Raw genomic sequence first — 20,468 nt, 5'->3', positions numbered from 1 at the left:
GACATGTCTACTGCCTCTGCTGCTGCAGCACTCCATTAACTCTAGAGTCCAGGGTGAACAGTATACAGAGGATGGATTAAGGCTTTTTCAATCACACATCACTGACTGGGATCAAAAGTCTTGATGCATCAGGATGCCAATAAAAACTTTTTGGGGTGGATTAATTGCAACCATCTATCCAGTCATGATGATGCTTATGTCAAGATGAAAAGGGCTTGTCCACAGCCCCCTTCTCCTTTGCTAGATCTGTCTGACAGTTTACAGCCCTTCTTTATTCTCTTCTCTCATCCTTATCATCCTCTATTAACAACTTTCTTTGTGATTTTTACTCCTTTACTCTGCTTCCCTCCCTCTTTTCTCACCTTTCTAATCTCTGTGCACGGCTGAGCCACAAAGCCACATTCTTTTAATTATGTTGTCCGTGGCAGCCAGTGGGCTGCAGGGGCCCAGGGTCTGCTCACCCAGTTGTTGAACTGGAACAATGGTGACATGACCAAAGCATGCTGTGGGAGAAGAGTGGGTTGTGTGTGTGTGTGTGTGTGTGTGTGTGTGTGTGTGTGTGTGTGTGTGTGTGTGTGTGTGTGTGTGTGTGAGTCAGGGAAATACCTCTAACAAACACATCTCAACCGTCACCTGGCTGGAGGTTCACACCACACATTCACACATACATAACACATATCTGTCGTCTGATACTGTGGAGCCTAAAATCACATTTTGATGTCACTGCACTGAGGTCTGAGTATTAATTCAATATCATCACTTTACATTTTTGTAAATGTAGATTTTGCTCTACAATCCCAATTCAGAAAAGTTGAGATGTTGTGTAAAACGTAAATGAAATCAGAATGTAGTGATCTGCAAAAAACGCTTCAACTTACGTTCAAATGAATACAGTAAAAAGACAAGATATCTAATGTTCAAACTTATTAACTGTATTGTTTTTTGTTTTTTTCAATCTGAATGTGATGCCTACAACACTTTTCAAAAAAGCTAGTTCAGGAGCATGTTTACCACTGTGATACATCAGCTCTTTTTTTTAAACAACACTCAGTAAGTGTTTGAACTGAGGACACTAATTTTGTACTTCATAATGCACCACACATTTTCAATGGGAGACAGGTCTGGACTGCAGGCAGGTCAGTCTAGTACCTGAACTCTTTTAATTAGAGATGCACCGATTTCAATTTTCTTGGCCAATTCTGATTTCCGATTTTTTGATAGTCTGATCTGCCGATTCTGATTTTGGCCAATTCCAATTTTTAGTCTTTCTAAGAACTATAATTGAAGGCATTCAAACATTTTTGCAACTTCTCTTGTAAAAATTAAATTGATGTTCATAATAAAACACTGACTATTGAATATTCATTAAATACTATTTTACATTTTCTCCAAAGTCATCCAGGTTATAGCCAGGCCTTAATATACTTTAATATTAAGATTATGAATTGGCTGAACTTGTCCCACGAAGTCTTGCGCGGTTTCACATGATCTCTTGTGGAAGCAGATGTAAACAAACCGGAGACAGACGTGGTGCAACAGTTTGTTGCAGTAAAATTTTGCCGTGAGACAAACAGACACAGAAGTTAAACGAGTCCGGATGAGAAAATGTTTGAGGAGACGCGTCAACACAGGTTGTTTATTCTTCAGCCAGAACAGGAAGTGAGATTTTAACTGTCCCTCTGTGAACAGCAGTCTGCTGCTGGCTAACATTAGCCTGAAGAGCTACAAAGTTTACGGCTGTTCTGCGACATTGTCAGCTGCTCTGTCTCATTGTAGACCGTCTGTCTTCTCTTTATCCTGTTCTTGGAATCTGTTGCTGATACCATCTTCAAGCAAGCATGTGTCTGAGTGTGTGTAGCTGTTATCAGCGCTGTGGTGATATCATGGTCAGTTTGTCTGCTGCACGCATGATGTGACCATTGTGCAGAACTCATGTGTGACAATGACGGGCACAGAATCAGATATGTGACACTGACCGGATGGTCACCAGTCAGGGCCGGTCATGCTGAAAACCGGCCGGTTCCAGTCTCGATCAGTGCATCCCTGCTATTAATATGAAGACATGCTGTTGGAACACGTGCACAATGTGTCTCAGCATTGTCTTGCTGAAATAAGCAGGGACATCTCTGAAAAAGACATTGTCTGGATGGCAGCATATGTGGCTCCAAAACCTGTAGGTTCCCTTCAGTATTAACAGGGCCTTCACAAATGTGACAGTTACCCATGATGACATGGGCACTAACACACCTCCATACCATCACAGCTGCTGTCTTTTGAAGTCAGTGCTGGTAACAATCTGGGCCACGTTTGTTGTATCTTAGCACTCCACGAAGGTCTCTAAGATATACCTTAGCAAAGGAACTTCTTTTCCTACAAGTGTTTCCCAAACTGTCCCTTAACGGGTGCTCTTATGAAGAGCTGTTAAGGTACATCGTAAGTTGGAGCTGTCCTTCACCATGGTGCTGAAAGTGTATTAATCGGTGCTGCACGCATTGATTGATCACTTATAAAGGTAAATAAATGATGTTGTAATATTACAAGCCTTGCCACAATAATTTTAGCTCCATCAAATATTATATCATAAATGCTCTGCCTCCCAGAGATCATCTGCTAAACTATTTGAAACCTAGTCCTCACAAACACAGGAATTTTTTTTAAAACAGCGTTTTAAAACCAAATCTCCGTCCAGACGAGTGTTTTGGCACAAAACAAAAATCCGCGTCCTACTTATGTTCTACATCATGTTGTCCTCTCTCTCTAAGGGCAACACTTGATATGTGATAACAACTTTTCAACTTTTCAACTTTTTATTTATTTAAAACTTAACTTTAGAGATAGGGAACAAAAGGGTATGGGGGGTCTCTTGAGCGTGCTTCTGCAGTCTCCCAGAGACAAAGCTGAGCTGCAGAAGCGCGTCAAGTTCGTTCAAGAGATTCATTCATGTCTATATAAGGAAAGGTGTCCATATAAGGAAAGGTCTGTCACACAGCAAGTTTTGTCTATCCCAATCAGCTGTAGTAATTCCTTTCTCATTAGAAGAAGATGTGGGTTCTTGCATGAAAAAAAATATATTGTCAAATACCGTGAAACCGATATGATTTAAAAAAAAAAAGATATGAAAATTACGTCATACCGCCCAGCCCTAGTTTACTGACAACAGTTTACCAAAGTGTTCCTGAGCCCATGTAGAATCTTTTATACAATGATGAGGGATCAAAGGTCACAAACATTCAGTGTAGGTTCTCAGTCTTGTCCCTCACATGCAGAGATTTTTCTGGATTCTCTGAATGAATGATATTATGGATTGTAGATGGTGAAATCTAAAAACTCCTGCAATTTTTATGTTGGTAAAAGTTGTTCTTAAACTGTTAGGACTATCCGCTCTCTCAGTTTTTCACAAAGTTGTGAATGACTGAGCCTTTTGAGGATGGTTCTTATTAATACCCAATCATGATACTCCCACCTGTGACCAATTAACCTGTTAACCTGTGGAATGATCCAAACAGATGTTTCTTGAGGATTCCACAACTTTCACAGTCTTTTGTTGCTGCTGTCCCAACTTTTTTTTTAAATGTTACAGGCATCAAATTCAGAATGTATATATTTACACAAAACAAAAAAGTTAATCGGTTTTAGCATTAAATATCTTCTGTCTTTTGTTTGTATTCAAGTGATTACAAGTCAAAAATGATTTGCAAATTATTGCATTCTGGTGTTATTTACATTTAACGCAATGTCCCAACTTTTTGGGGAATTGGGGTTGTAGAAATGTTGAATACTGTAGTATAAATGGCGAAATATCAACATGATTATTATGATGATATTACTTTATTCTATATTGAAATGGAGTCTAAAGTTGCTGAAGCCCTCTCAGAAATGCATTCATAAGAGCAGCACACTCAAGGGATGTCACTGGTGGTGGTCATGTGGTGCTGTTGCCCACGTGTGTGCAGGGGGTGGGGGGCAATGTCACCAGATGGCCAGCAAAACCCCCCTCCTCACCTCTTCCATGTGCACAGATGCTTTAGACACAGCTCTGTGCTGCAACCTGGCCACATAGAGATTTGTCACTCTGACATCACCAGCTGAACATTGTTCTACATTGCTGAGGCCAACATTCACACCTTCCTATCTGTGACTGTCTCTGAAAAAAAAAACTTTATGCAGCTCTTTATGAACTATAGAAACATTGCTATAATAACCCCTTCTCTGCCATAATAACCCCTACGGTGGGCTCAGCGCCAAGCAGACAGATCAGCACTCCTGACCCAGCGTGGGCCACAGGCAGTGGGGAGACAGATGACTCAGCTGGCTGTCCTTGATGGTGGACCCCAGGGGGCATGGGGGATTAATGGGGCTTTGAGGGCAAGGGGTTGGGCACCTACACAACCAGGCATAACAAGACACCAGCCAGCGTGCTGTGTTTCATTCCCTTCTCCAAACGCAGAGTTTGCACAAAGGAATGTCTACAACATAACAATGTCAAAAACATAAAAGCAAAACGTTTAATGTTTGATCCCATTTTTTATGAGTTTAATTTAAAAAAATACTTATCTAAGATTTGTTCTGTGCACAAAAAAAGCCTTATTTCTCTCAAATATTTGTTAACATCCGTCTCCTTTGTCAAGATTATTCCTCCACCTGACAGGTGTGACATACAGAGATGCTGTTTAAACAGCAAGATTATGACACAGGTGTGTTTTGGACTGGTCACAATAAAAGGACACTCTAAATTGAACTGAATTGTGGCTATTTTGCAGAGGGGTACAGATACCTTTTTTCCCCAGGAGGGCAAAGTCATGACCCACCCTACTCTGTCCCTGATTGGCTACTTAACTACTTGTTGCCTTTGCTGGTTGGGCTGGTTAGGTTTGGGCATAAGGAGTCAACCAGAGACTGAGAAGGGCAGGGCATGACTTTGCCCTCCTGGGGAAAAAATGGTACCTGTAGCCCTATGTGAAGTAGCCACAGTTTAGTGGCTAATAAATGTCTTTTTTATATCAAACTGCACACTTTACAGTGTCCTTTTATCCTGACCAGTCAAAGGTAGACTTGTGCAATAATCCTGCTGTAAAATCACATTTCTAAACAACACACCTGTCAGGTAGATGGATAATCACTGAACAAAATGAATTTTTAGATTTTTTTACTTTGACTCATGAAAAACTAGAGCAAAAAGAAAAAGGCTGGCTTTATATTTTTGTTGAGTATATGAATCTTTAAGTACATAAATCAGGTTAATCTGAGCTGATAAATGGGCTTGAGCTGGTCAAAGCGTCCACACCGCAGAGAGACTACAGTCAACAGTGGAGAACTCTGACACAGTTGAAAGGGTTCCCAGCCCTCCGGAAATGTCCAAATAAACGTCCGTGAACCAAGCAGTGCTTAGCAACAGTGTCTCAGACTCTCTCAATGGAAAAGGGGAAACATTTTCTGGGGTGTCTGCTATTGCATGAATCAGTGCCCTCCATTCTGACATAACTGGGCTAACTGGGCTTCACCATGCCTTTTAAACCCTAAAAACCATGTAAGAGTCTTTTCCAACTTCCCAAGGACATGAAGACATGCGTTTCCTCACACGACACATTTTAATTATTTCCAAAAGTGCCCAGACAGACCGTGAAGATTCTTGTGGCTCTGTATTTGCTCTAAATCTTGAGGTACTCTTAATCTCACTCAACAGCACTTGATTAAAAGGATGAACCTGTCATCACTGTGTGCTTTTGGCTGCTTACGAGAGAGAGCTAACCTAAATTCAAACAGCTTTGACAGCTCAGATGAGTGGATGCTAACCATTTAAGTGTAACAAGGAAGATGACGGCATTAAAAAAGCTAACGAAAAATTTCTTCAGACTAAATGCAAATAATCTGTCAGGAATTACAGTTGGAGACATCTTGTGGTGTCCCCATTTAGCAGAATAAAGTAAGAGAGTATAAGGTTGATGATTTGGGGTTTTATTTACCTGTATGCAGGATAGAGAAAGCCTGGCAAACTTGAAGTTGTAAAGTGAAGTGAAGTTGTAATTACCAATAAATAATGATATTTAATGCCAGTGTTTCCCCTATCCAGCCAGAAGAGCATTTCATTTATTTTATGCAGTGAATTCTTTGCATTGAGAGATTTATGTTCAGAGTCTTTTATTTTGAAGTTACAAGTTTGCATACATTTCCGCTTAATGTTGATCTGCTCATATTCTGCTATTTCTGCCTTTGTTTCAGTTCAGAAGTCATTGACGATGTGCTGGCAGGCTAATGTAGCAAATTTGAGTGTATTTTTGGTACCGCTGTCATCTCTGTGAAGACCAAAGGTTCATTTATGGTTACTGCGGTGTGTGCACAGTTCATGACAGGACCATTCTCTCTGCAGAAGTCAAGCATTTTTTGGGAAATGTGGCAACAACGCAGTCAATCCATGTATGCCAATCAAAGCTGTGAGTTTGTCAGTTGCTTCTTACATCCCAACTACTAGCCAATCAGAGACTCAGAACTGACAGCGTCATTTGCAGAGGCCCCTGCAGAGTTTTATATTTTGACCGGAGCACGGAGCTCTGTGCAGAACGTCAACAGACCCTCTGCGGAGTTCTGCACTCACTGCACCTCCATACCAGACACACTACAGCATAAATTACCAGACTTAGTCATCAATACCAATACCAGTGAATTTCTTACAATTCCTGATACCACCAGGAAAAACAAAAACAAGAATAAAATTCAGCCATTGTTATTTTTCTTTCTTGCCACAAACTCTTCTGAGCTTCTAATACAAATGACTGAGTGTTGTGAATTCTTCATGCTTATAGACATTTCTAATTTAGAGGCTCTTATTTTGAATACATGCTTCATTTAGAAACTCTTATTTTGGAAATCTCACTTCATATCACGGGTTACCTCTGTGTCTTTTTACTCTGTTCATTCTGCAGTACAATCATTTCAGGTGTTTTCTGTGTGATTCTGTGAGTAAAAGTGGCTACTGTCACAGTTATTTAGATAAGTAATCTCATAGAAAGTATGCAGAGCACATGTGATGTGTGTTACCTGAGCAGAAAGGCGGCAGCAGCAGAAACTGAGTATTCATGTAGTCCTATGCTGCACCATGTAAAGTGTCTCATTCTGACGGTACAGAGCTTAAATCTGTCTGATGACTGTGTGTTTCCTGAGAGGAGCCCTGTTGTGGTCAATATACCAACTCAGCTGTTTAAAGGCGAATTAAAAGTGTTAGCCTAGTAACTCATGTGTCCTACAAGGTAAAATAACTGTTTTAGTTCAAGGTGTCACGTGGATTGGAAGACAGTGTACATGAGGGCTTCAGCTCCCTGTTGGAAAAGGCTGTCTGACAGCAAAGCAAAGCAGTGAATAAATATATAATATAGAAATACAGCATACGCTTTTTTAAATGGCTAAAGTTTGTTTTGCTGCTGCCCCTGTCAATCACGGTCCACACACACTACATGGCTTCCATGTTGGAACCCCTGAAGGATATGTCAATCAGATGGGATCTGTCACACCCACACAGTTTTGAGAAATGGTTTCAACAGCTGTTTTTTGGACAACATAGGTTTTTTTAATAGTTATGAACCTTTATTTACACTCAGATCTGTGTGTGGATGCCTAATGAGAAACTAAACTTTGATACCATATACGCACTTTTATGATTTCAAGCCATATTTCCAGAGACTTTAATGATACCATAGCATTGCTGTATAAAATGACACAGCTGAAAAACAAGAGCCAGAAATTGTTTGCTAACCACTCGCAACCACTCACCATCTCTCATCAAAAGAAAAAAAAACGCCTGCTCGTCTTGAAGAATCTCAGTCGACTGAGGGATGTTCGACTGATGATTTCAATCTTCGATTCAGGGGGCAGAAGTAGAGGGCAAGATCTCTGACCCACTTGCCTGTTCAGGCAAGTGAAAAAAGGACATTAACAATAAAGCCTGGTATGTGGACAAAAAATAAAAAATTTAGACAGGCCGGATGTTTATTTTCTTGGTAAAACATTCAAGAGAAAGACATATTGTGTCCAGGTTTTTGTTGTGAACAAAGAGACCACATGCTCCAGTAAGAGGCAGGATTAATGAACAGGCAAACAGCCTGCTAATAAAGACACACAAGTATCCACACAAAGCTCTCAGCCTGGAGCCGCCAACCATCCTCTTCAGGATGTACACTCTGCATCACCAGTACAACAAAGGATGAGCATATAGTGGCCTGTATTCAATAATACATCACCATGACATCATGAATATATCCAGTCCTCCTTTCTCCTGAGCCACTGGGTTAAACCACTCGGTAAACTATGCCAACAAGAAAGGCAAGCATGACATTATGAACCCATCAAAATTTCAACAGCTGAAACATGCTTTGAGTAAAGGAAATTTATCATTTTTTTCAGTCCATTAATATCTTTTCTCTTTATGTTCTAATGTCAACAAGCATGAAGCATGATAATCACCTTCACATCCACTGCCTGCTGTGTGGATATAAGCCATTGGGGGAGGTTATGTCAGCTCTATGCTATGCAGGTTTGACTTAAAAGGTCACGCTAAAAGCAGGACAAGAAAAACATTTAGAGCCGGGAATGCGAAAGCAAATGACCAACAGAGTTCTGCATGCATGCAAATCTAATTTCATGAAACTCCTTGTTCAATAAGCTTCACACTTGGGGACATTTGCTTTGAGGAGAAGTCTGAAAGACAGTAATTTAGCTGCACAAAAACTGACTGAGCATAAAAAAGTGGCTCAGAAGAAAGGCGTGCCTGTAACCTCTGAAGAACAGCAAAAACATTCAAGAGCCGACATGGATTGGTTGTTAATTAAACATCAGTTTTCTGACAGCAAAACTGAAAAATATTTCAGTTATTTGAGCAGACAGCTGTTGCTTATCAGTGAACACAAAGAACTCTGTTAAGGCGGTTTGGTTACAGTGTGACTCAGCACAGGCCTCCCTGGGCTCTGAGATGGGGCTGGGGTCACTTCTTTCTCCTTTATAAGCCCTCTGAAAATACAAAGATGTTCTTCTTACTTGGGATGAATAAATAAAAACGAACTTGATGATTACACTGCTGTAGCTCATGTAGAGGTGAAGGTTGAGTTTGGCTACAACACAGACTATAAATCTGGAACCAATTATTAGTTTTTGTCAACAGGTCTACAAAGAGATTACCTCAATGATTTATGATACAAAATTTCCTCTGAAAATGAATGTAAGGTCATGGTTACTGTAGGGTCAACAGCATTGTTCTAATACAACAATGTCTGCTCTCAAGAGATACAAACAGACCAAGCAGCCTCTGGGCAGGGAGCCATCAGTAGACACTGACCACATGGCAGAGCTCAGACTGATACACCTTGCCTGGTCACAACTAAAAGTATACTTCATTTATTATACATTAGGCACAATGCAGTGGATCACCAGGAAAATAACTATCGAAAACCAAATCAAAGGAAAGAATTAGATTTTCATTTTAATCCTATCATGTTGGAGGGGGGTAATCTCATTAATGTATCACATTTGTACATTGGGAGGTTCTTAACAAATATATGATTTATCTAAATAAATAATAATTTGTCAAATACTTCTACCAATATTGCTAACAAAAAGACATCATGTTACATCGACTAAATAGAATAGCACAATGAAACACTAGCACTAAAATCAGCCCTAATCAATCAGCAACAATGTCGATAAACAATTAATTGTAAAATTTTTGTTCTTTTTAAGCAGACATTCACAGGTTCCACCTTTTTAAAAGGGACAGTTAATTCCAAAATCCAAACTACTGATTTTTCTCCTGGTCTGTAGCGCTATTTATCCATCTAGATTTTCTTGGCGTGAGTTGCAGAATTTTTTAGATGTTGATTGTAGAGGTGTCTGCCTTTTCTCCAATATAATGAAACTAAATGGAACTTGTCCTGTAGAGTTTGACGCATCAAAGAAATACACCTGAAAAATTCAAAACCAGTGTCTCTTTACAAAAATCATGACCTGGTTGCTCAAAATAATCCACAATCCTTGTTGTGACCAGTTTAAGGTAGGAACTACCTTCTATCTAGTAGAAAATAAAACAGTCCTTACCTGAAAGTAGTTCCTACCCATTATATTGGAGAGAAAGCAGACATGTCTACAGCCAATATCTCCAAAACTCTGCAAGTCACACCAAAACTATCTAGATGGATAAACAACATTACAGGCCAGGGGAAATTCTGTATTTTTGATTTAAAAGTGAGTCTAAAAGTGAGTGACTGCTTGTTATCGTTGTCTTCACTTTCATTTCTATAAAACCCAAAGACGCTTCTTTTGCTATCATAAACAGTGTTTCCTCTACATTCATTTAGGAGGGGCGGCCCGCCACTCCTAAATCCTAGCCGCCACTCCTTCAAATTTCTTTCTTTTTTTTTTTTTTTTTTGTTATTGTTGACGCAAATACACCACCGTCGCATCTCTCCACCTTCAAAACAGACTCCTGTCGGGTACTTGCGAGCACTAAGGTAAACTGCAGATAACTATCTTGCTCAGTATGGAAATATACTTGCGCGTGCTCATTTGCATGATGCTAGCGTTGTTTGGGGGGCGCGGTCGTCAAGCACGTCAAGTACCTAGGCGACAGGGCAGAGTCAGAGGAGCGAATTCCCGAATTACAAATAAACAATAAAGCACAAATTACCGGCCGGAGAAGAGGTAGACGAGGTTATTAGCTTGAGATAACTCGACATAGATTTTACAAGTTAAACAGACGTTCACAATATGTTGATGACCAGCTAACGTTACGTAACTTATCGGTAGTTTAAGTTAATTTGGCCCGGTGCCAACTCAGTGTCGCTAACGTGAGTAAACTAATTGATAGTATTAGGCTAATGTTAATATCTACACACCATTATGTAACAACTGACTGCATTTTTCAGATGAGTTTATTGAAATATTTCTCTAAGAAGAGAAACGGAACGCCTGCCCCCGCTGCTGAAAAAAATCCTAGAGGAAACACTGATAAATGACAAAGAAAAGCAGCAAATCAGTACTTTTAAGAAGATGGAAACAATAAATGTTGGTCATTTTTGTTTGCAAAATGAATGAAACAATTTACTGATTATCAAACAGCCAATTTTATTTTTTTTAATTGACTGATTGTTTGATCGACAAAGCATTCAGCTCTATCACATAATGAAAGCAATTATTGGTTGCAGCCCCAAACATAGGCTTACAAACTTAGAACTGCTTAACCGAGAGTTGAAAATTTTTACAACTGATTAATCATTAATAACTAATAAGATACAAAACACACATCTTTTGTCCTCATTTTAAAGCTACTACAAGTAGTAGTGGGTAAAATGATAAAGAACAAACACTAATGCAAAACAGCTCTTGGAATAAACTGAATATGACCGATTGTTTGGATCCCCACAGAGTGAGAATACCTGCGATGGATTCTTTCCTTTAATTATTCCTCTGAGGGACATAATGCCATTATGCTGGTGGTTTGGCAGGCCATCTACTGGATGATGACAGTGATGTAATCATGCCTCATCAACACAGAGAATACGTAGTGTCTTCATTAACCTTTCAAATGTCATGACTTCATCCATAAAGCTTCCAAAGCTCCATCTCAATGGCCAAAACAGAAAACCACAAAAATACTTTCAACTGCAGCTCATTTCCTTTAAAACCTAATATAATCTCCTGACCTAAAATGAAAGAGTTTTTAAATTATGGATATGTAAGATGTAAATGTTTTCAGACAATCCCAGCTGTAACCAGTTTTGTCTGATATTACTTTATGTAAATTTAATGAACTGAGAGATGTTCAAACAGACCATCCTTCCCACATTCTGTCCTAAGTAAAATCTAGTTTAGGCAAGCTCACTTCTGTGTTTGTGACCAGCCGGGCCTCTGAGTGTGAAGCCCTGAGCCCCTGCCTCCTTGCTGGAGTCTCAGGTGGCCCACAAGCTCCGTGTCTGGGCTATTCCAGGAATGCATGTCACTAAGTGGGTCATAATCACAGGGGAAATCGGCAGCTTATGTAGGACATGATGGCTTGTTCATTGAAGGAAATGAAATGTGGTTCTGAGTCTCCTGAATTCAAAGACCCAAGTATGAAATGTTATGGAAAAGATACAGTATGTAGACATTGGAGATTACTAAGTTGTTTCTAATTTTAGACTACTGAATACTCTCAGGGTTCCTTCCTTTACATACAGTAATGTAGTCAAATGCACTACATTACAGCCCACTCAGCACTCACTGAGCTTCCCCTGACATTACATTGAACTTTCTTGATGTAAATCAAGCCAGACAACAGGAAACATATTTCACACATTCTTGAGAATTGGGACAAACTGTGTCCTCCCAAAAAACAAAACCTTCAAACTATCTCGAACTATAGATAGCAATACTCTTTTTTTTGTGGTGAAAATGTATTTTGTTAAGGATTTATATATGTGAAATTTATGCAGTTTATGAAATATCTTGGTTTGCCTTAATTTGTTTGATGTCTAAACTCCAGAAAACACCTTTGTCCCAGACAAGAACTTCAAGCAATTCAAGCCTTCAGTATCTAAAACTAACAATACCTTCTGATAACATAGGTATAAAATGTGCCATTAAAAACATCTTTGTTTTAAAAGTGATTTTTTTATGAAAATGTTGGCCCTTTAAATTTACGTCAAGATTTTCGTCAACTTTGTCAGATTTTGACAAAAACATGGTTTCATCGGGCATAAAAAAGTTTAGCTATACCCTAAAGATGCATGTTTTACTTCCTGGTTTAAAAAAGGCAGGAATTCCGCTCAAGAACAGGTAAAGTTGACAAATTAATTAAATAATATTGCTATCAGATGTGTCTCAACCATGTCAACTCTGTAGTCCTTCTAAAGCTAAATAAGAATTATGGTTTAAATATGTGTATTTTGATTAGCATTAAGAGAACTCTGAGGCAATTTAAAAAATAAAATGACTGCTCACTACGACTATGCTGTGAAATGAAAAAAGGTGCCATTTTGTCAACTCCGTAAGAGATGATGGACATTTAATAAAAAATTTAATCACTAGGACGTTGGCCCATTACAACATTTAACAACAAAGAGTTTGATCTTTTATGTTTTGTTTTTTTTTCCAGCACAACTGAAGAGTAAAAATCACCCCCCTCCCCAAAATAGTTTTGTCAGAATTCTCAAGAATGAGTGATTAATCACCAAGTTAGTATTTGATGAACTGTTTACATCAACTCTTAGGCTGACACGGTGATAAATCACCAGGCTACAGTTAAATAGAACTTAATTTGGTTGAAGAAACTGATTACAAGTTGTTACGAGTAAATGACAAACACTCACATAGATGAGGCCAGAGTAGTAGCGATCTTTGAGGTTGTGAAGCACGGACGCTTCGTTGAGGCAGGTAAGTTCAGCCATGTCCTCTACTTTGCTGAACTTTGGCGGGTTCATCTTCTGGATGTCGTCCTTGTTGACCACCGCCTTCTTCCCGTTCTCTGCCAGTTCCACCACCACCTCGTCCCCACGCTCCTCGCGAACACTGGCGGCCTCGAAGCCGTGGCGTTCTGATGGGATCCATACTAGCCTCTTGGCAGTCCAGTCGGCCTGTGCGGCCGGGTTGTAGACCACGGCGCGGTCCACAAAGAGGTACCGCTCCGGGTCCTCCTGCCCACTCCTCTGTGACATTGCTGCTGGAGACCAGAAGCAGAACAACAAAGTCACCTGTAGGGAGGAGAGAAAAAAATGCTACAGTTAAAATGAATGCAGCTGAGTAATGTAAAGATGAGATCACCACTATGACTCAAGACTGCTCTGGAAAAGATCCTTTGAATCGGCCCTTTTCACTGCAGACATTTTAACTTGTCATACAAGAAAAAAAACACAGGTGGTGATAACTAATGCCCAAACAACATTTGATCTTAGGGCCTGATGCAGAACAATATTAGGAAGAAAAACATTCTGTTATTGTTATATCGGCAGATATTCTTCATATAGAATATAATAGACAAAATACACAATATATTAGGGCTGAGCGATATGGATAACATTAAATATCAGCTGGATATTTTTGACCAAATACCTCCATATCAATATTAGCGACTTGGTGACAATATAGGGATGACTACAGGGTGCTTTTACAAAATATTAACACAAGATTTTTCATAAATAATCATAAGTAATGTGAACATAATGAAGTGGATAAAAGCAAATAATAGCACAGCTAGAAAAGTCAGATTAGTTCAGAAAATGATATCACTTTACTGTAATGCAGCATTGAAAACCAAGAAAAGACAATACTTGTGCCATCTCACGATATAATCATATCCAAAATCTGAGAAGATATCTAGTGTCATATCACAATATCAATAGATTTATTGCCCAGTCCTAGAATATATACATAAACACAGAATTTTTGCAATGAGCCCTCAAAAGTGGTTAACACTTGTGACAAAGATATGTAATGGAGGCAGGATATTTTACAGGTCAACAATAAACTGTATTATCTAAAATGGTATCAGGGCAACTTTCACCAGTATTTTTAATAATTATCAATAACTATAAATTTAAAAGAAAAGACACAAATAGAGCACCAAAGAACTTAACTGATGCCTATAAAGCTAACCAATTTAAAAATACGCAACATCACACAACATACATGCCAATATCAATATAGACCAATATAGCTGTGATAAGCCAATACTGGGCCAATATTATCAATCAATATATATCGGTCTGGCTCTGTTAATAACATTAACAATGCCACTGTTCAATTCAAGTATCCTAGTTAGAAATGACAGTGAGCCAGCATGAACAACACCAAGTGAAGCAGCTAAATGGAATTCAGCCATCAGTAACTTTATCTATGTCTTTTTCTCCTACTGTGACATGTCAGAATGTCTTCTGTAAAAAAAAAAAAAGCCCTATCTATGTTACAACAATTCAATAATGTGTCAAGTGCAGGGCTGTACTCAAATGAGAATTCTCCAAGTTGACGTCAAGTCATGAGTTTGTACCAAATATCTGATTTTTCCACACAGTAAAACAGATAAAAGGTCTGCATCCCGGTCATAGTTCAGTTAGAGAACGCTGCATGACTGTTGACAGCGCCGTCAGCCAAAGACTCAATGACACTGGATGGCAGTAGAGGAGGTTGTAGCAATGTCTGTTTCTAAAGTGGTTTAGATGACTTTGTTAACATTCAGCAGCAGAGCTGACAGTGTCACCAGTTGATTCCACTGGACATGTCCTCATCAGCAGCGTGTCCATAGTGGGGCGTTTTGCCCATCTGATCATGTTTACTTGCTCAGATTTTGCTGCTTTGGTCCTCGGTTTTTGTGCCTCTACCATGGATAAGACGGTTTCATGGTAAAATAGTTTCTTTTCTTTTCTGTCTGTCTGTCTGTCTGTCTGTCTTATGATCACAGGTCTGCAAGAGAGATTTTATTTTGAAAAATTACTGGATTCTCTATGGTTTTTCTGTCTAACTTCCTGCCTGTTCAGTCTGCTCTGTGCTGATTGACTAACCGGGGATTTCCACCAGATGCATCTCTGTGATGTCCCATGTGCACCGCGGTTTTGTTCCGTCATACGAGCGACTGCAATTCCCACCAGCAGCATTTCAGAAGCATTTTGCCCGTCTGATTATGTTTACTTGCTCTGATTTTGTTGATTAAGTCCTCTTTCCTTGCTCTTTCTGCTTCTATCATGGATAAGTAGGCTACGTAGTAGAATAGTTTATTTTCTCTCTGTCTTTATGATCATGAGTCTGCATGGGGCCTTTTATTTTGAAAATTAACCGGATTCTCCCTGCCTTTTCCATGCCTGACTTCCTACCCGTTCGACCTGCTCTGTGCTAACTGATGCAGCATCCATCAAAAATAGACTCGATGTGTATTCTCCACGGAGCGAAGTACCGAGCCAAGCCGCTTCTGGAAACCGTCTGAAACGCACTGCGGTGCTTTTGGTGGAAACACAACCATTGTCTAGAACGGCCGCAAACAGGCCTGAGTGCCGCAGCGCAGCCGTGACACGGCGCGTTTCCTGGTGGAAATTAGGGGTAAGACTCGGTCAAAAATAGAGTTGGCGTGTATTTGTAGCGAAGCTGCTTCTGGGATGAATCACAAGCATTATGCCCAATGGCAGTGATCATCCCATCATTTCCATCTCCTTTCTCTAGTTCCATGACAGTTAGTTTTGTAGTCGGATCATTTTCGAATGGAACAGGGTGTATAAAGTTCATAGCCTGCCATGCTGTTTTCATTCACTGCACTGTGTACTATGAAGTAGCTTTATGAGTGGGGAAACTTGCAATAACAAATCCCCCATCATGATACTTGTAATTATATATCACCATCTTGATTCTTATGACAATATAATATATTTTGTGGAAAGGCAATTGTGAATTTGTTAATATGTAAAATACCCAGATAGAAATATCTGAACTCAAACATTACAAAATTTTAATAATTTTGCCATAAAGCAGGTTCTGCTCACTGATTTGCAAAACTGACCACAGTAGCCAAATTCAACGAGAGGTATTAACGGGAGAGATACCAAGGAAAATAGATACAGCAAATCTCTGATGATACTGGTATCATATGTCCGCTGTATTTATTGCTGTATCACCGAGCCCTAATGCCAAACTACCTAGACTGGATCTGACTGTTAAGTGGTAGCACCATGAGTATTTTGACCATTTCAGGTAAGATATTGATTCAACCAAGCTGGAATCAATACAGCTGAATGTTGAAGCTGATGGTAAAGTGCTTTAAGGATGATGCAACTTTTCTAAAGACTGCTAAATGCTGCCTCTAAGAAAACTTTTTAAGTATCTGAAATTCTTCATATAACAAAACCCTTTGATTTCTTTCATAAGAAATGAGGTTTTTGATAGCTAATGGCACCACTTCAGATGTTTGTACATTATTGTTTGTTTCATTGAGGAGATATTAGTGTTTAATAGACTGTGATAAGCTGTGACACTTGTCAATCAGACATGCCCTGAAATATACTGTCATCTATGGCGGTCGCTGCTTGCCTGTCATAACTCAGCAGGGATTTGTTATATTAAAGTACTACTAGAGGAAAAATGTGGGTCATCTGTGTGTATATCCAGTCAGTGTATACTTCATGTGAAGGCAAAAAGATTAGTGCACATAAAACACACCAGGACCAGTGTCAGCAAAATGAGCCTTCTGAATCATCTCCTCTTATAATCAGTGACAGAATGAGCATGAGAGGGAGTACCTGGTATGTTACTCTTTGGAGTGAAGTAATTTTTGACCAAATGAGAGAAATTTAAACCAAATTCAGATGCACTGTGAATAAGTTGTATTCTGTCTTTCAGTTGGATTTATATGCTACATTTCATTTGCTTTAGAGATCTGCATTTTTTTCCCAGAAGGACTTGTTTGGCCCACACAGGCTGGTGTGTGAGCTTCAAGCCTTTACACCTCCATCCCTGTGCATAACCAACCCACATATACTGTAACTTCACCATTTCAGCCTCTTCAAAAGCAAAGGGAAACCCTGACTGTGTTATGTAATAAAAAATAAGCCAGAAATCTTACTTTAAGAAAAAAAAAACGTGAAATGGCCTTCAAAATCACATAATTAGAGCTGAATTAAATTCAATCAATCAATCTGTCAGCTGACACAAAATATATCAGCAACTATTCTGAAGACTGATTAACCAACTTGTTCAGATAATTTTCTCAAGCCAAAAAAATCCCAAAAAGCCCTAGTTTCTTTGTCGTATCTGTTAGTATATTAAACATCTTTAAGGTGTTTTCACTGTGGTTTGGACAAAACAAGCAACCTGAACATGTAGCCTTGGGCTTTAGAAAATTGTGATTGGTATTCAAACAATTAATCAAGAACATAAATTACTAAATCATTGAAATAATTGTTACATACAGCCCTAATTTGAAGATATCTCCTTGGGCTTTAGGAAGGTTAGGGGCTTTTTTCAAAATTTTCTGACATAGTCAACCAATGTAGGGCTACAACTAATAATTATTTTCATTTGAGATGAATCTGTTAATAATTTTCTCGATTAATTGATTAGTTGTTTGGACCATTCAAAAAAAACAACTGTTTTTTTAAATTACCTATTCATATTTTCATCAAATCATTCAACCTTGTTTGAAGCAGATTTACTCCTAGATAGGCAGGGGTATCAAGAACCAGAGTCTGACTGGTCAGTACTGAAATATCCTGGAAAAAATGCACTGCTAGGACTACAACTTATTTAACTCTCGACTGATCTGTCAATTATTTTCCCAATTTATTCTTTTGTTCTTTGGTCTGTAGTATCAGAAAATGGGGAAAAATGTTGATCGCACTTTCCCAAAGCCCAAGATGTCGTCCCCAAATGTCTTGTTTTGTCCACAGCCCAAAGAAATTCAGTTTACTGTCATAGAGGACTAAAGAATCCAGAAAATATTCACATTTAAGAAGCTGAAATCAGATAATTTGGACATGTTTTGTTTAATAAAAATTACTCAAACTGTTCAAACCAATTATTAAATAGTTCTGTTAGTTAATTACTTAGTCAATTACTTTAATGGTTGACAACTAATCAATTAATCAAAACAGATTAATGAAGAAAATAAATAGATACAGTAATCATTAATTGAAGTCCTTTATGTGACACAAAATGACTGGTGAGTGTTTTTCTGGAAATTAAATCATTCAATAGAGAATAAAAAATACCCCATCAATAATAAAAGCATACTTCACAAACTGAGCTAAAAACAGACCAGAGCAACTTTGTCAAACTTGGCCTCAACAGCTGATGCACGGACAAGCCTGAATGTTATCCATGGCACAAAGCACCACTGCAGCTTGCTTCTTATTAATCTGAGGCAACATCAGCTGATGACTGCTCTGAGATATTTAACCTACAATCAAGTCCCATGCTTAAATCAGGCGCTGGTTAGAGAGAATCTGGGTCAGGTCAAAGGATGGGGGGGATCAGAGTGGCTGCTGCTGGCTGTCTCTCACCGCATCCCCTCACTCTGAACTGGAAAACACCAACTTCCATCCCACATTCAGCTCTGTACCGGGGGGAATATGCAGCACACCACACCTCTGGAAGGATATTTCAACAAGAGGAGGGTCCAGAAATTGCAATTAGCTGAGACAATGGCTGGTCACGGAGTGATATTCCCCGGCTGGGCCAAACAGCTGCATCGGCTAGGTTAGCTTGCTAACATTAGCTCAAAGTTGGCGTGCTGTGCTTCATCTCCCACCCGCTCGAAAAGATGCCTCCTGCAGGGACCCGACAGCTCTCATTTAAAAACTGAACACCACCGAGGGTTCATACTGACGCTTCTGTTACTTGAAACAATTAACAGGTGAACATATATCCTCAAATAGCCTAATTTCTGTGCAAATGAGAGTTTTAGGGATGAACTGATCAGCCTCCTCAGGCATCATGGGTGTGGGTGGCTCAAAGACGTCTGGGTGGGGATAAAAGCAAGCGGACAATGACCAAACCGTCTCACTGTAGCTCCAATAAACTAAACTTATAAAACACATACCTGCAACTAAACATTCATTTAAGACTATATTAGTCTAGTGGAAGCAGCACGTTGGCTCCGCGGCGCCGGCTAACATTAGCAAAGCTGATGGTCCTCCATCATTGAAAAGTCATGGCACAATAATCCGCTAGCTAACATTACTGTTGCTAACCACCACTCACATCCTCAGTAAAAATGACCGACCCAGGCTCCTCTGCTGCACTTACCACACTCAGAAGATGAAGAAACCCTGCCCCGGTGCTTAAAAGAATCCGGTATTTAATGTATTAATCCTCCAATGCGTGCTAAAATAGTCCCTTCTTCTTTCGCCCGCTCTCTCATCAGTGGTACTCCCCCACCATCCAGCACCCTCTCAACCGAACTCTCGCCGGCCAGGGAAGATGCACCGCACCGCCGCACTCTTTTTTTGGCGACACCCACAACACAAATCTCGAATGTGATTGGCTTTCAAAGTCTGACGCCTAACCGCGATTGGTCCAAAATAATTTCCATCCCCAAACTTTGATAGTTGACGACTGACGCCCAAGATATCAACACCTGCAGACCGGTGGATGCTGCTGCGGCTTTAAATGCGTGTAGGACGATTCATTTGTCACAGATATTATGTCAGTGTTTGAATAATGGAACATATTTGGATTAGTCAGTCTCGTATAGACGCATCTTAGACCTATTGACACTGAACACATTATTATATTTTACCAGTTTCGTGCATTTCTTCTACTTTTTGTTCACTTTCCTCCTATATATCGCTGTATATCTTTACTTTAACTTGATCGTGAAGTTCTGTTTTCTTATTATTAACACTGTATATAATTTGTAAATACGCATTTTATTTTATTTTTAGTATTACTTTACATGTATCTTGATATTATATTGTTCTGTCTTTTATTACTTAACTCACCTTTTTTTTTTTTTTTTTTTTTTTTTTTACTTTTTTTTA

At 39.3% G+C, this 20,468-nt stretch overlaps 1 protein-coding gene across 2 annotated transcripts in view; it reads right to left on the bottom strand.

Annotated features, from left to right (window-relative positions):
• myh10 (myosin, heavy chain 10, non-muscle) overlaps positions 1-20,267 on the bottom strand; it is a 90,158-nt gene extending 69,891 nt beyond the window's left edge. For both annotated transcript variants that reach the window (XM_084716232.1, XM_084716230.1), the window contains exons 1-2: positions 19,735-20,267; positions 13,326-13,706 (exon numbers count right to left, since the gene is read on the bottom strand). In XM_084716232.1, coding sequence (XP_084572358.1) covers positions 13,326-13,670 — 345 coding nt within the window. In that variant the 5' untranslated portion in view covers positions 13,671-13,706; positions 19,735-20,267. The remainder of the gene's footprint in view (positions 1-13,325; positions 13,707-19,734) is intronic.
• Positions 20,268-20,468: the final 201 nt, after the last annotated feature.

This window comes from Lutjanus erythropterus, chromosome 3, assembly GCF_056507025.1.
Source record: "Lutjanus erythropterus isolate fLutEry1 chromosome 3, fLutEry1.hap2, whole genome shotgun sequence".
In the NCBI taxonomy this organism is placed as follows: Eukaryota; Metazoa; Chordata; class Actinopteri; order Lutjaniformes; family Lutjanidae; genus Lutjanus; species Lutjanus erythropterus.
Note: the sequence above shows the minus strand (reverse complement) of the source record. Positions and strands in the feature narration are given on the sequence as shown.